At 29.2% G+C, this 15,901-nt stretch overlaps 2 protein-coding genes across 2 annotated transcripts; one reads left to right on the top strand and one right to left on the bottom strand.

Moving 5' to 3' along the window:
- Window positions 1–3,792: 3,792 nt before the first annotated feature.
- Window positions 3,793–8,167, top strand: LOC112716747 (cystinosin homolog). Its single transcript, XM_025768730.3, has 8 exons — window positions 3,793–4,012; window positions 4,099–4,231; window positions 5,171–5,260; window positions 5,765–5,889; window positions 6,603–6,645; window positions 6,757–6,874; window positions 7,035–7,084; window positions 7,869–8,167. Exons 1-8 carry the CDS (start codon window positions 3,894–3,896, stop codon window positions 8,040–8,042), a joined length of 852 nt encoding a protein of 283 aa, XP_025624515.1. The 5' UTR covers window positions 3,793–3,893; the 3' UTR covers window positions 8,043–8,167.
- Window positions 8,168–8,386: 219 nt separating this feature from the next.
- On the bottom strand, window positions 8,387–13,678 carry LOC112716746 (cycloartenol-C-24-methyltransferase). Its single transcript, XM_025768729.3, has 14 exons — window positions 13,547–13,678; window positions 13,275–13,375; window positions 12,425–12,491; window positions 12,234–12,307; window positions 12,067–12,151; window positions 11,764–11,819; window positions 11,610–11,664; window positions 10,941–10,988; window positions 10,666–10,749; window positions 10,359–10,475; window positions 10,183–10,266; window positions 9,950–10,075; window positions 9,338–9,435; window positions 8,387–8,850 (listed from the first exon to the last, which is right to left on the bottom strand). Exons 2-14 carry the CDS (start codon window positions 13,337–13,339, stop codon window positions 8,787–8,789), a joined length of 1,023 nt encoding a protein of 340 aa, XP_025624514.1. The 5' UTR covers window positions 13,340–13,375; window positions 13,547–13,678; the 3' UTR covers window positions 8,387–8,786.
- Window positions 13,679–15,901: the final 2,223 nt, after the last annotated feature.

Below are 15,901 nucleotides of genomic sequence, written 5' to 3'. Positions count from 1 at the left end.
TCCGTTGTACCAAAGAGATTCTTGTAAAAAGAGAGGGCTTCTTCCTGGAGAATATCTGGATCAGTAGACCAAGACCCATCTCTAACATATAATCCATGTACTCTATTATGGTTTCTATGCACCAAAGTCTGAAGATGAAAGAATTTAGTGTTTCTATCCCCATACTTGACCCACTGCTCTCTAGATTTCTGGTACCAAAAAAGTTCCTCTTGCAATAAAAGCCTATTATAATCTTCCCTCAGTTCAGCTTCTTTAATTCTCAGAGATAACACATCGGTAACCTCCAAATGTCGTTGAATCTGATCAATCTGATATTCCAGCTTATTTTTTTGCACAAAAATATTTCCAAAAATCTTTGAGTTGAAGTCCAAAGAAGCCTGTTGAACCATCTTAAGCCTTTCAGTAACGCCTCCAAACTCTTAATTCCAAGCCTTACTAATAACATGTTTATAAGAAGGATGTGTTGCCCACGCAGCTTGGAACCTAAAAGGACGAGAACCTTTCACTCTGGGGCTACCATGACAACGAACTAAAATAGGACAATGATCAGAATGAAGCCTGCTAAGAATTTCAGAATAACCCTCAGGAAACATTGACATCCACGCCTCATTAACTAGAGCTCTATCCAACCTTTTAGCCAAGTCCCTGCTAGCCTGAACTGCTCTATACCAAGTATATCTCCTACCAGTCACTTTAAGATCAAAGAGCTCACAGTCATCTAGAGTAGTAGCTAATAGACTAGCTCTGTGAGAAGAAAAATAAGCACCTGTACTCTCATCTGGTGCCACAATCTCATTAAAATCACCAATGGCCATCCATGGTCTATTATGGCCTGAATTAATAGAACGCAAATGATTCCAAAGCATACATCTTTTTTCGAATTGAGGACTCTCATATACTGCACTACAAAGCCAAACTAAGTTACCCACACTCACTTTCACTGTGATACATTGGTCAATTTGATCAATAACCACACAAGAAGCATTAGCAATAGAAGATAGAAACCAAATGCCACCCCTGTGTCCTACTGCTTCCTCAATACCAACACAATGAAAACCCAACTTATCCCAAAAAATTTTTAAATTATTAAACATGGTATGAGTCTCAAAGAGAAAGAAGAAATATGGTTTATATATTCTCACCAAATTTTTGCAATGCACACGGGCCATCTTGTTAGACGCACCCCTCACATTCCAGGCTATGATATTAAAACTATCCATAAAAAACAGCAAAAAGGGAGCTCCAATAACAAACCCGAGACTCAATATGTTGTCCCTGTCTTCGACAATCCTGCCTTTAATGGACTCTCAAATGGCAGCCCAATTTTCTCCGTCGAAACTTGCACCATACCTGCCGTCGATGCTCCATCCTTATCTACTGGTGAATTCTGCAAAGAGTTTGGGCGAGGACGCTTTCGCACAGTGCCATTTGTTGTCTCACATTGCTGCTGATAATGAACATTGTGCCAGGTCCCCGAAGAAGCCACACTAACCGATTTTCCAATATTGATGCCCCTGCTTAATTTTACTTTGGATCCAGTAGCATGTGTTGTACGTTGGTGGTTAGGCCTTGTCCAAGTACTGGTAGCTTTGTTAGGAGTCTTCTTTGCTTTTGGTTGGACCTGATGGGTACTAGGAGAAGGCTTTTGACCCATTTTATACTTTCCTTTCCTAATCACTTGAGTCCAACCTTCCAAATCCTCATGTTGTGCATGGTCTACATGAACAGCATGCAAATCACTCTCCACCAAATCCGGGACAGTAACATTTACAGTCTCATCTCCAAGATTCTTGCCAAAATGAAAACTTGCCTTTTTCACATGCACTGGATTTTTTGAATTTGAGCTTTCTGGCTGTTTTGCTACATCGCTGATCACCTTGGCATTAGTTCCTCCTCCTGCATTGCTATCAGTCTTGCACACCTTCATATCATGACCAAACTTGAGACAGGAGCCACAAATTTTAAATAAATATAAAAAAAAATATCATTTAACTTATAATTTATTAGTCATTTAAGTTATATTTAATTTTACTAGTTTCAAATCTTTGGTATGAATATTTTAAATTAAATTAAACTCTAATCATAATATAGTGATAGAAGGAATTAGGGATTATGAAAATGTAACATATGCTAATAAATTACCATACATGTTGAATTTTATTTTAGGCTGAAAAAAAGACTAGTCAAATAAAATATTATGCCAATGAATAATAGCTCAAATGGCATAATCTCCCCATACTCAATTAAGAAGTTGCGGGTTTGAGTCTCCTATCTTTGGTAAAAAAAAATAAATAAAATATATTTTGCATGAAAAAATAATATTATATAATTATTATTCATCTTAACACAAAAGTATTAATTTTTTATAAATATTTTATATTAATTATAATTCTAATTATAAACCTAAACTTTAAATATTATACACTAAATCAATAAGTTCTAAATACTAAATTATAAATTTTTAAATATTAAATTCTAAATCGTAAACCTTAACTTTAAAATTCTAAATTATGAACTATCACTACTAATTTTAAAATTATAGATTAAATCATTAAATTCTAAATTCTAAATTATAAATTCAAAATATTAAATCTTAAGACCTAAATCATAATTTTAAAATCCTAAATCTTAAACATTAAATCCCAAACGTTAAAACATAATTTCAAAATCATAAATTGTAAATCGTAAATTTTAGACTATTAATTTAGATCAAAATGAATCTGCCCTGTATAGCATTTGATGACAAGAAATGAATCTGTCCAGAATAAGGACCCTATTATTAGGCTTTCTAAAATTCAATCAATATTACTTATCAAACAGACAAACACATAAAGAAAATGGAAAGTGATATTTCCTTTTTGGCTGCATAGCCCTCACAATCAAAACTGAATTAAGCACAAATTTTGTACCAGGTGCATGCAGACATCACAAAGAGGAAAATCTAGTCTCAGAAGGAAAATTTTACAAGCTACTACTTCCTACTAATAATGCAAATATATTTTTGAACCACTCAAATACCCCACTTTCAACCAAAGCATTTAATATTATTTTGATAATCAAACTTATTAAATTTTAAAAAATTAAGACATATATATATATATATATATATATATATATATATATATATATATATATATATATATATATATATATATATAATCTAACCATAAAATATTATAATGACATATCAAATCAATTTCAATTTTCAATATTATAATACTAGGGCCAGCAATTTTAGTATTTTGTAACTATTAATTAGTCATCAATAGTATTTTTAATGGTATGAGATTACATCTAATGGTGGGAAATCACTCACTTTTGTTTTGATGGTTAAGTGCTGGCCATAAAACACAAAAGTTGCTGGCTTCCTAGAATTTTCCATTATGATGTAAATTACGTCAAAGTTATAATTCAAATGACATAATCTCCTCGTATTCACATAAGAGGTTGCACATCTATTGTTAATATTGTTTATATAAGACAAATACCGCTCAATAAATACATTCTATGTTTCGTCAATTTTTGTGAACAATATAAACAATGGACTATAAAATTAACTTAATAAAAAATTATTTATAGGACTTGAATCTAATAATTCTTAATTAGAGTATAATATTTATCATTTTTACCAATGATAGGAAGGATGAATTAATATATATTTGTGCGAAATTATTTAACAACCAAAATAAATTAGTTAATAACAGTTTAAACTTTAAACTTGTCTAATAATTAATAAATATTAAATAAAATAAATTCTAATTAATTTAAGACGTGAGTTTCAACGAGTGGAATATTGATGAATAGGGTCCCACAAAACTTTGCCACAAAAGTATGGAGAGTTCCAACTTGCTTGTAACATTGGCAACGCAGAAGTTCCTCCCCTGAAAGAAAGAATGGCTTCATGGAATTCAGTTCCATTGGAAGTAATTTACCAAGTGTTTGGTTGGTTGACTTTCATTTCATGGGGCATATCTTGTTACCCACAAGTCATCTTAAACTTCCGCAGAAAAAGGTCTTCTCATACTCTTACTCCTTGTTCTGTTTTTTCTTCTTCTTGGTTTTGCTTTTAACTATCAAGTGTTGTGTTGAACTCATCAGTGTGGTGGGGTTGAACTTTGATTACGAGATTCTAAACACGATAAAGCACTGGTCATATCTCATATACAACGCTTCCCTCTTCTTCAGTCCTGTTATTCAGAAACAATATTTTGATAAGTATGGCTACCAACAGGTTTGTGTCTTCTTCTTCTTCATTTTTTAGTTACTAAAATCAACTGTTAATATATTTGTGTATATATACATGTGTAATTTAATTTATTTTTAATGTATATTTGTATTCCAATATATATTTTATACTAATAACTAATTTTAATAACTGATTTTTGTATACAGTAGTATAGTCCAGAATTTTATCATAGTAAAGTTGTACACTCATCATACTTGTGCCTCTGATTCTGTAGTTAGAAAATACTGAGATATATATAAGATTTAATAACTCTTTTGTATTTTTATTTGAATTTAATTTTGATACATATTCCATTTAATTATGTATCTATATATCAAAAAAATAATTATCTTTCATATTAAAATTAAATGTTTTTATTTTATTGTATCAAATTATATTGGGAGACAATTAAATCGTTGTTATAAGGTTTGTTCCTTAATTTTTATAAATTTTTAGATATCTTAATTATAGAAATTAACGAATAACATTATTTTTTAAGAAAATTAATTTAGTTATAAAAAAATTCACTCTCAATATCAAAATATAAATCACATTCATTTTCTTGGGTTATGGAATCAATGTATCTAGAGATTATATATGTATTTTGAAACGGAAAAAGTAATTAATTGTGTAAAAACAAATTCTCGTACAATTTTGTATCTAAACATTATATTTGCATCACTCTTTGGTATACTACTAAATGTACATCTTTCTTTTATGATATTAAGAAACAAATTTTTTTCTTTTTTTATTTCTTATCAATCACTTTAATACAAAAAAAAAAACATACAACATTTCTTAATTATTATAGGAGTCTTCACATCATAAGTGGACAAGTCACTACTTTTGTATTGATCTTATGAACATGAAAATGAACCAAGCTTCTTAATTATTAGTCTCCTAAATAAATCATTTGAATTTTATATGATCTCTTTATTTTTGTAGATGATCCCTGTAGCGGCTAATGATGTTGCTTTCTCAACTCACTCTGTTGTAATGAATTTAGTTGTATTGTTCCAACTTGCAATCTATGAAGTAAGTATTATCAAACTTCTCCTAAATATATCTTTTATATTACTGTGTTGTTAATAAAGTTTAGATTTAATTACTCTATTATTCTATTATTTCTTATAATTTCATCAAATTTATGTTTAGGTTTCTATAATTTTTTTTCAATTAGTCTCTACATTGTTTTTAATTTTGTAATTAAGTTTTTTTTAGTGTAAAAATTATTAAAATTAACTAAATATTTCTTCAAAATTTGAAGATATCCACGATTAAGAACCTAATTATATCTTTGATCCTCTGTTTTTTAGGAGAAATGTTCGGTTAATTTTAATATTTTTGACATAAAAATTACTTAATTACAAAATTAAAAATAATGTAGAGATCCAATTAAAAAAAAATATAGGGATCTAATTACAATTTGGTAAAACTATATAGACTAACGTAATAATGAAACCTAAAGTTTAATTTGGTTTATTGTTGAGACTTAGAATAGTTTAAAAAATGGTTCCTTTTATTTGTAACTTTTTGCAGCGTGGAAATCAGAAATTCACCAAATATGCCATTTCAATAGTGGCTATTGTGTGCCTCATTTATTCAATTTGTTTTTTCATTGCATTACCTTCCCACTCATGGCTTTGGCTAATCTCCATCTTCAAGTAAGTTTGATGATTTTCTTTGGTGACTCAGTTTCTCAACCAATCTTTTGAGGATCATGAACCTGTTTCATTTTTTTAGGGCCATTATTTGAACAAAGGGTAAAATTGGAATTAATTAATTGAAAGGAAGATATTTTAGGTATAAAATATTATTAAAGTTTCAGTTTCCATCTCTAAAAATTTTAGTCTCATGTGTCCCTACTTTTTGGAGATACTAAATACTGAAATTTTGGAAATAGAGACAGAAATTTTAGTACCAGTTTCTGAACCAACAAATATGATACTAAATCTCAGTCTCCTAGTCTCTGTCTCAATATCTCAAAACAAATACTAATATTAATCAATAAATGATAGAGTATTTTTGTTTTCCAAGACATGCATTTCTATTCCTTTCTTTTCATTCTATTATAATTTTATAATTATTGTTATATATTCATTTAGAATAAGTATAGGGAATTAATTTTTAATTAAATTAGTCAAATTTTTTATTGTAAAACTATTTTTAACCTTTTTTTAGGATTTAGGATTAATATATGGTTTAGAATTTAAAATTTAGAATAAAAATATTAATTTAAAAAATTAGATAATATTGACCAAAGACAATTCCATCCTTAGTTGAACTCATTAATTTATTTATTGTAGTTAACTAATATGTAATGTATTATGATTAAATTTTCCTCTGATAATACTGTGGAAAAATCAATAAAATGCAGCTCAATTCAAGTATGCATGACAATAATCAAATACTTTCCCCAGGTCAGAATGCAAGCCTTACCCTGCATGCATGCATTTATTACTTGATTCACATTATTCTTTTTTTTTTTTAATGTTAATTAAGTCATAATGATACTGTATTATGGAACATAGGCATTCATGAACTTCTTGAGAAAGAGCACAGATGGATTCAGCATTGGTGGTGTTCTTCTTGATTTTTCCGGAGGAGTCTTTAATTATTCACAAATGGCTGTGCAGTCTATAGATCAAGGTTAGGTTTGTTAGTTTTTATTATTTTATTAATATAGATCAAGGTTAATAATAAATTTTAGTGAATTAGTACATACTTCATTATACAATATCAAATTATATAAATAAATAATGTGTGTTGTGAGTTCTAAGTTCTAACTCAATAATGTACCTCACTCTAGGTTCATGGGTGAACTTCTATGGAAACATGGGAAAAGTATTGATATCTTTGGTATGTAATTTACTCTCATTTTCAATATTTTTCTTTAAAGATGATTAATTTCCTTATTTTTCCAATTAATCCATGAAATAAGAATTCATTCTTCAACTCTTTTGTATGGGGGAACTAGTTTAAAATAAAGCACGCTTCATCAATAAAGGATATTCTCATGTACTTCTATTTTCACTTGTATTCCTATTCATTGATTATAGTATATTTGATTATATACTAAGTATATAATATCTTTTAGAGTGCAACCCCAAATTAATCTCTAACAATCAGACAAATTAAGGTTCATTTGGTTTGCGATTTTATTTTCTATTTTTATTTTTAGTATTTTATATTTTTTTAGATTTTGTAAACAAAAAAGTAAAAATAGTGAAAATAATAAAATCTTTCACCTCCTATTTTCACTTTTTCTTTTACAAAATCTAAAAAACAGAAAGTGAAAACGCAAATCAACTGCACTTTAAAGTTTTAATAAAACTAATTTCTAATAAGATTAAAGAATAAATTAGTTCCTAATATTTTTCAAAAAAAGTGACAAATTAATTTTAATTTTTTCCTCAAAAGTAGTATAGTTAAGGAATTAAATTGTCTAAAATTTGAAAAGATAAGAGACTAATTTGTCCATTTATTTTATCAAAAACTAATATGCCTAATATTATAAAAGATCAAAAACCAATTTGTCAAAGTATTTTGTTAAAGGCTAATTTATCTAATACAAGTTATGTGTATGTAAGTAATTAATCAATGAATTCTAATTTGTTTTTTTTTTCTTCTTAAATCATTTTAGGTGACTATAGTTTACGATTCAATTCTAATGCTTCAGCACTATGTACTTTATCCGGAAAAGAAAGGGGTTACTTGTTCCAAAAATTACAAAGAAATCAAGCAACCTCTAATCTCTGAAAGTCCAATTCCAATAGATCAACAAATCAAAGATTCTGTTCCTGCTCAAGAAGTATAAACTTGGACAAAATGAATTGTATTTGTACCATACCAATATTTTATATTTCTATTCATTGAATTTCGCATTGTAAATTCTATGAAACAAGTTCTTTACTTTGTATAATTAGTTATTTCATGTTTAAACTTTGTCAAGAATTTACCAAACTCTAAAAGACTTATATATGTTGCTTAAATTTATATTCAATAGGGATAACTAAGGACAGTTTAAAACTAGTACTTCAGTATACATCAGAATACACATCAACTCGTTAAAACCAAAAAAAAAAAAGAAAAAAGAAAAATATAGTAAATAAGGAATTGGATTTCATAAAGATTTAACATAGAGACAATGAATTCCCAAAGTGGGTTAGAAATCACATAGTTTCTTTCTTATTTATGTTCTTACACTACATAGGGTACATATGATATGATAAGTGATAACTCATCCATTGAGAAAATTCAAAGCCATCTCTACTTAATAGTGGAAACTCATCTGCAGTTGTCTTCATGTGAAGTTAATATTTAAGAACCGTTAGATGATTTGACAAGTTTGACTAAATTACCATCTAACGGTTTTCAATTATCAACTTCACATAAAGACAACTGCATGTGAGTCTTCACCCTACTTAATTACCACCAACTACAATCAAAATCAACACACAAAAATAACTTAAAACGGGCAATATCACTCTGATAAGGCCATTAAAAAAACACAATCCAAGATTTGAAGTCCTTACTACAGAATGCAATTCGTGTCACCACTTTAGTTGTTGTCCGAAAGAGGCTTCCGAGCCAAAAAGAAGTACATAGGTGTGAATATCTCTTTCCTGAAAATTGAAAATAGGTAACAAAAGCAAGTCAAGTTTCAGATAGTCCTCCTCTAGTGAGAATTGTTGTTAGATTAAAATAAATCACATTTGATTCTGAGGTGCTTCGATCGAAACTCAGATGTTTTCATATTAGCGTCCTTCCAACTTAAGAGTCAAGAATGAGAATGAGAGACGAGATCAAGACCGGATGGGTCACTGAGAGAGATACCACTATCCTTCTTTTTAAGATGATACACATTGAGACATTATATTTCAGTTCTATCGTGTTTCTCGCCATCTCTGTTCTGTGCAACTATACATCTTTGTGCATCTCTATGTCTATGTATTTTTGTATCTGAGACACTAATCTATCGGAGCCGAATTTCCAGGAATGGTTTAAGAATTAAGAACATCCCAACCTTAGCTCCAATTGAAACAAGTATATAATATATAAGCTTCAAATGTGGATAGAAAATGACATTACAAAGATAAATGAGAAACTTACTTTCCGCCTTCAACTAGTCCCTCAGCAGCTTTCTCTAGAAAATCTTGAACCCTTAGACTCCCCTTTGGAGCCAATCCAGCAAATTCCAAAGCCTTGACCTACAAATAGATCAAATTCATGGTCTGAAAGACTGAAACTAATATCAAATTGAGTAATACAAAAAATCTTATCTTATATATATATAAAAGGTAAGAGGTCTCAAGCAATAGCGTTACAATATGACATATGTCTTGCTTAATTAATAGACACGAGGATTTTAAATTGCAAAATGGCACTTGATTGACAATGATTCACATACTTCGTTAAGTAATGCTGAAATTTTTATCCACATAAATAATACAAATAGAATACAATATATAATTAACGTTTCAATTTCAAGGAGAGGATAATGCTAGTATGCCACTCTAAAATTGATAATGCTACTCTAACTTGATGAAAATTTGAAATAAATATGTTTGGTAATTGAGATTAAGATGTCTCAATTTGGAAATGACATTCTCAATTTGGAAGTGGCAAAATCCACTCTCCTAATTGCCAAATCACAATATAGTGGAATTAAATCCAAATACTTAAAACGAATAAAAAAATAACTATGGTGTTGAGTAACAATACCATGTTTCTGGTAAAAAATCGTCCAACAGCGGTTAGACGGAAGCTACTCAGTGAGAAGTGATTTTTGTCTAAAGGCTGGTACCAGGGAACAGGAGACTCCTTTGCAAGATCTTTTTCCCATATTATCTTCATACAGAAAAGGAATGATTCTCCTCTTAGCCAATTGTCTATCGTTTAGAAAATCAAATAACAATATCGTCGAAATTGATAACTAGTAAGATTTTATTGTTCACCTCAAAACCTGCTTGCTTAAGAGCTTCAAGACACTTTGCAGTCGACCTAATGTCTGGAAGACCATCACCAATCTCAACTTCTGCCTGCAAGAATCAATTTTACGTATTGAATTACAAAACATGAAGTTGTTTCCACAGAATTAATAGATAACATCTTCGTTTTGTCCACATTTTACCTTTATTTTTTGATGTTCTTGGTTATTGGGATCATACGCATCGGTCATGCACCATTCGTATGCAGCAAAACATTGGCCGGGCTTCAACACTCTGTAAATTTCTTTATAGCATCCATACTATTCCGAATTCATGAGGTTTAAATATGTTAGCACATAAAAATTCCATCATTGTTGAAATTTACTGCTAACACATTTACTTCATGCAGTTATATGTAAGGCTATGTTGAAAATTGATCCATAATCATTGATAGCTTGCAAAAGAAGTAAGAATAAAAAGTTCGTAAGTGTATGAATTACGGTCACATACAGCATCAGGTGCATGGCAGGTGGCTTCAATTGCATATACTGCATCAAAACTGTTGTCTGGAATAGGCATTTTCATGAAATCAGCCTGCATTATCAAACTACTCTTAGCCAAAAGCTATGTGTTATGCATTTTTATATAAGCTTTTCCAAAAATAAATATCCAACATATATAATTGGATAGGAACAATTTTACAATAATCTTGGATCCACATGTTGTGAAAACTAGTAGGTTTCCAACTTGGAAAACAAAAATTAATTGATTTCTCAGTATATCACCTTAATGAAGTCGCAAGTCTTGTCTACTCCAGCTATACGATTGAGTTCCTGTCAAATAACAAAAAACTGTAAATGATGGAAATGCTTTTGAAGTTGCCGTCAAGCAACACTTCTTATTAATTATTTTTTATATAACCCAACAAACAAAAAAATAATCATAGTTTTGTAGTTAAAGAAATCTATATAGAGTATAACTTAAAGAGACTAGGTTCGATTTCTCACAATGACCATTTTGGAATTATTTTTACAAAATTGTGAGAGAGACCAAAAAGATGTGAGAAACCAAGATTCAAATCAAACTACCCCAATTCTCTCTACATATAGGTATAGATACTATCATCTTTAAGAAAATATGGAAAATCAACATAAATACTTCATCAAGAAGGTCAAAATAACTGTTCAACTAACAGGAAGCTTAGGATGATAGACTTTGTGTATCAAACACTAGAAGACATATACTACAAAATTCTCAAGCATTAATGTGCTAAATACATAGTAATACTCAAATCAATGCACAAATTTTATGTGAGAGGACAAACAATTTTAACAATGATAGTACAAGCCTACATCAGCTAGATATAGTGATTGAACCAGAAGGTCAAATACTTTTGCCAATTACTTCTCAAAAGTCAAAACTTGTGTCAGCGCGTTACATCTCACAACACATACCTTTCCTCTCGATATTTGGTACTCATTGTTATTCAACCCTGTAACTGATGTTGAGCTGCAGAAAAATTCATTTAATCAATTTTTGTCAAGCAGTAAATGCAGAGCAGGGAAGAGCAAAAGGAGAGGAAGCCAAAAATGAAGAGTTATTGATCACCTAAAGCGAGCAATTTCTCTCAATGGTCCTCCAATTCCACATCCAACATCCAAAACCTAAGCCCAAAAATAAAAAAGTTCATGAGTATTTACTAAAAATGTACAGATAACCAAATAACAAGATGCTACTTTGTTCTATTGAAATATCAAAGGTGGAAACTCAGGTGCAGTTAACTTCATGTGAAGTTGATAGCTGAGAGCCGTTAGATGACAATTTAGTCAACCCTGTCAAATAATTTAACGACTCTCAACTATCAACTTTACATGAAGTTAAATGCACCTGAGTTTCTACCAATATCAAAACCTTCTGCCCAGGCTTCAGGCCAAGTTGCAAAGCAAGGAAATGCTCGTGACGTTTGATGCTTTCTCGAAGAGACTCACCATTCCATCTGAAGGAGAAGAAAAACCATCAGCATGACCCAATTAACAGCAAAATATTGAATTTGAAATTGCAGAATGAAGCAAACAGACCTGTGTGCAAAATGGAAAGATTCTCCCCACCCAAACTCATAAAAGCTCGTAGCAAGATCATAGTATTTGTTAACCTGAAAAATATGCATTCTTATGATATCCTTTCTGCAAATAATCAAATTAACTAGATATCCATAATAATAGTTCAGAGCCATAATATATTTTATTGTTTTTTCTTCTTAGTCTCTCACCATATCAGTGTAGTTAGCATTCCTATCTTCTTGTTTTCCTCCATAGTGAACATGATACTTCTCATACCTGAACAATAAGATCAATAACAGATAAAACCAAGATTACTACTCCACCAATGTATGTATAAATAAACTGAGATTTATATAATTTCCAAATTTAATAGCAGTAGAATCACCAATTTTCTGAAGCACATATGACTTTAATCTTAAGGGCTTAAGAACAAACAATTATCAAGTTATTTTACATAACCAACACAAGTCACCCGATTATATTAGCAGCGAAACCAACAGAGATGCAGAACATTTTCAACAGTCTGTTCTAATTTTATTTTGTGTTGTGCTTAAAGTTGCATGGAGGGTAAAATTGAAAGAAAGATTTGATAATGTTACATTGATTAGTGAATAAATATCCAAATTCCCATTGCGAATAGAAAAATTCTTTACTCAATGTTATAACATTTATTATCAAATCAAATCAAGTTATCAAAAGCCAACCAAGAACAGAGAAAATTTGAGTAAATACAAAAAGATGTGAACAGATTACTGAAATCACACAAAATTTAACCAAATTGCATGTGTAATTATCAAGCTAAAAAGTTAAATATAAATCTAAAAATTTCTTTACTAAATGTTGCAACATTTATTATCAAATAAAATTATAAAAAAAACAACAACTGAGAACAGAGAAAACTTGAGTAAATTAAAAAAAAGTGAACAGATTACTGAAATCACACAGAAATTCAACCAAAATGCGAGTATCAATATCAGAAACAAATTGCATGTATATATAGAGCTAAAAAGTTAAATATATAAATCTAAAAAATTATTAAAATAAAGAGAAATGGCATACTTATCAACAGCATCTAGAACTTGAGCTTTGTTGATCTTGCCACCAACACCGGATGCCAAATCCATAGCGATGACTTAATTCAAAAACAACCACCTTTGAATCTACACACACAAAATTCCCAAATCAACATTCAAACATAAATTAAAAAAGAAAAAAGGCGGAAAATTAAGAAAGGAATGGGAATGCAGAAATAAAGGAAAAACAGGAATGTAACTGTGCAAACTGCAAAGAGTAAAAACTAGCATTGAATGCAAGAGAGAGTGTGAAAATACCTATGCACTGTTGAGATTTTGAGACAGTGTCTGAGTTTTAGAGAAGCTTGTTTCTTTATAACTTTATATGGAGATGGATGGCTTGGTGGCCACTAAATTCTAAAATTTCACACACCAGGAACGAATTAAAATATCGATTTAACTATTAAAATTTTATAATAATAATAATAAATATTTATATATAGTTGTTTTCATATAAAATTAACAGTTAAGAGAAGTTAAATAATAATTTAATTAAATATATTAAATTATGTAATAATTTTTTATCATTAATTTTACGTAAAAATATTTATACATGAATTTTATCTTTTTAATATAATTTTAAAAAATGTATTATTTTAATTTTACTTTTACTTTAAATTTCATTTTCCTATACATTTAAAACAAGTAACTGTGGTCCCATGGAAAGAGTTCCATCTGTTCTGTTAAGTGTGTGTTGGTCTGTTGGATATTCAACCGTGGACACTGATTTCAAATTGATCACCATGTCTGTCTTATAAAAAATTAAATGAAAATAAAAGAAAAATAATTTAAATAATAAATATTTATGTTAAAAATAATTTATAAATAAATTTTTTTGTGTTTAATTTTTTAATTTTAAAAATATTTATCTTAAGAAAAAAATGATAAAAAAAATTTATTACAAAAAAAATTATTTTTTAATTTTTCTATAAACATTAAAATAGTATTTAAAAAATTATAATTTAATTTTAAAAATTATATCAGACATTAATACTATATATTTTTATGAGTTAAAAACAAAAAAAAACTTAAAAATCTATAAACGGATCCTTAATCATATTTGATATTTGATGATGGAGTCATAGAAAAGAAAAAAAGAACACATTTTTCATTATTGTAAAAGAAATAACACAAACCAACGATTTTAATTTCACAGTGAAATAGCAAGAAAATAAAGTAGCTAACATGCGTATTTTAATAGCCTCATATTAAAGATTAAATTTTATATTTTTTATAAAAACTTTTTAAATTTATAATTAAACAAAAGTATATGGGGGAGTTAATGTAGTATGACACTATGAGCACGTGAAGATGCGTTGGCTTTGTGGATTCATCCGTGTAACAGCAACTTTTTTTTTCTATTGTATAATCAAAATTCTATTTAAATATTTATAATTTGATTAATAAATTATTGTAAATATAAAATTTAAATTCATAATACTTATTTAAATAGACACTTTAAGAAATGAACGTGCAAGTCCATGTCAACGGGCCCCGCGAGGGCCGTCCTTGTATCCCCCTAAATTGGTAATCAGTTGTTTATTAGTTATTTTTTTTTGGTAAAGGTTATTAGTTGTTTATTAGTTATTATTGATGGAATATTTGTATATCCGCTGATATTTTCAAACATTTAAATAAAGTTGGAAAAACACTAGCTGGACTTCAATGGCAGAGTAAGGACACTCACATAGTCCATGTCGCATAACGCAATAACGTATATTACGGAAACAGAAGGGGAAAAAAAAAACTTTTTTTTCTTGACAGAACGAAAACATAAAACCCTAGTAAGTTCTTGACCAAAAAAAAAAAAAAAACCCTAGTAAGTTAGGATTCAGTGGTAATGAATTTTGTCCTGTAATTTATCTAACATGTGTTTTTAGGATAATTAAGATGATAAATTAATTTTTTTTAAAATATAAAACGTTTAAATTTTAATACATTTGTTTTTATTTATTAAATAAAAATATTTAAAATATTTTATTAATAATAGTTTTAGTATATGTTCTTTAGGTAAATTTTTTGTCTTATAATATATACATTTGAATTCAAGATTTGACTGAGATTAATAGTGAATAAAAATCTTTAATGTTAAGTATGTAAATGTAAAAAAACTAAAAAACAAAAAAAGTATAGGTAAACAATGTAAATATTAATTAATATAAATAATGATTTAAAAAAAGTTAAATTAATTATTAAAATTAAAATTTCAATAAATTTATCAAAATAATTAATTTTTGAATTTCAAATATTAGGGTTAGGCAACGTAACCTCCACTTAATATTAAAGTTCTAAAAATCGGACTGGACTGGCCGATTCAATTAGTAACCGAAAACTGGTCATCTATCCGGTCCGGTCCACCTCCAAAACTACACCGTAAAAAATCGGCAAAAAAATTACTATCCTCTGGTAGTCGGACATCTATGTCAACGTCGTTGTCGGACATCTAGTAGTCGTCTGGCCTTCTGTGCTCTCTCGACGACAACGTTGATAGAAGCCGACGACCAAACAACGACAACGCCGCTGACAACTGCTTCGATCTGCGATGGTGACGGCTGCTTCGATCCGTTGACAGCAACTCGGATCCGGCGTTGATTGTGGTAGTGACGGTGGAGT

Source organism: Arachis hypogaea, chromosome 10, assembly GCF_003086295.3.
Source record: "Arachis hypogaea cultivar Tifrunner chromosome 10, arahy.Tifrunner.gnm2.J5K5, whole genome shotgun sequence".
In the NCBI taxonomy this organism is placed as follows: domain Eukaryota; kingdom Viridiplantae; phylum Streptophyta; class Magnoliopsida; order Fabales; family Fabaceae; genus Arachis; species Arachis hypogaea.
Note: the sequence above shows the minus strand (reverse complement) of the source record. Positions and strands in the feature narration are given on the sequence as shown.

Coding starts and splice junctions, on each gene's coding strand:
- LOC112716746 (XM_025768729.3), bottom strand. CDS start 13,339: ATGGATTTGGCATCCGGTGTTGGTGGCAAGATCAACAAAGCTCAAGTT. Junction 10,750..10,940: donor AGACTTGCGACTTCATTAAG/GTGATATACTGA, acceptor TTGATAATGCAG/GCTGATTTCATGAAAATGCC. Junction 9,436..9,949: donor GATTTTTTACCAGAAACATG/GTATTGTTACTC, acceptor ATCTATTTGTAG/GTCAAGGCTTTGGAATTTGC.
- LOC112716747 (XM_025768730.3), top strand. CDS start 3,894: ATGGCTTCATGGAATTCAGTTCCATTGGAAGTAATTTACCAAGTGTTT. Junction 6,646..6,756: donor TAATCAAATACTTTCCCCAG/GTCAGAATGCAA, acceptor TATGGAACATAG/GCATTCATGAACTTCTTGAG. Junction 7,085..7,868: donor GAAAAGTATTGATATCTTTG/GTATGTAATTTA, acceptor AAATCATTTTAG/GTGACTATAGTTTACGATTC.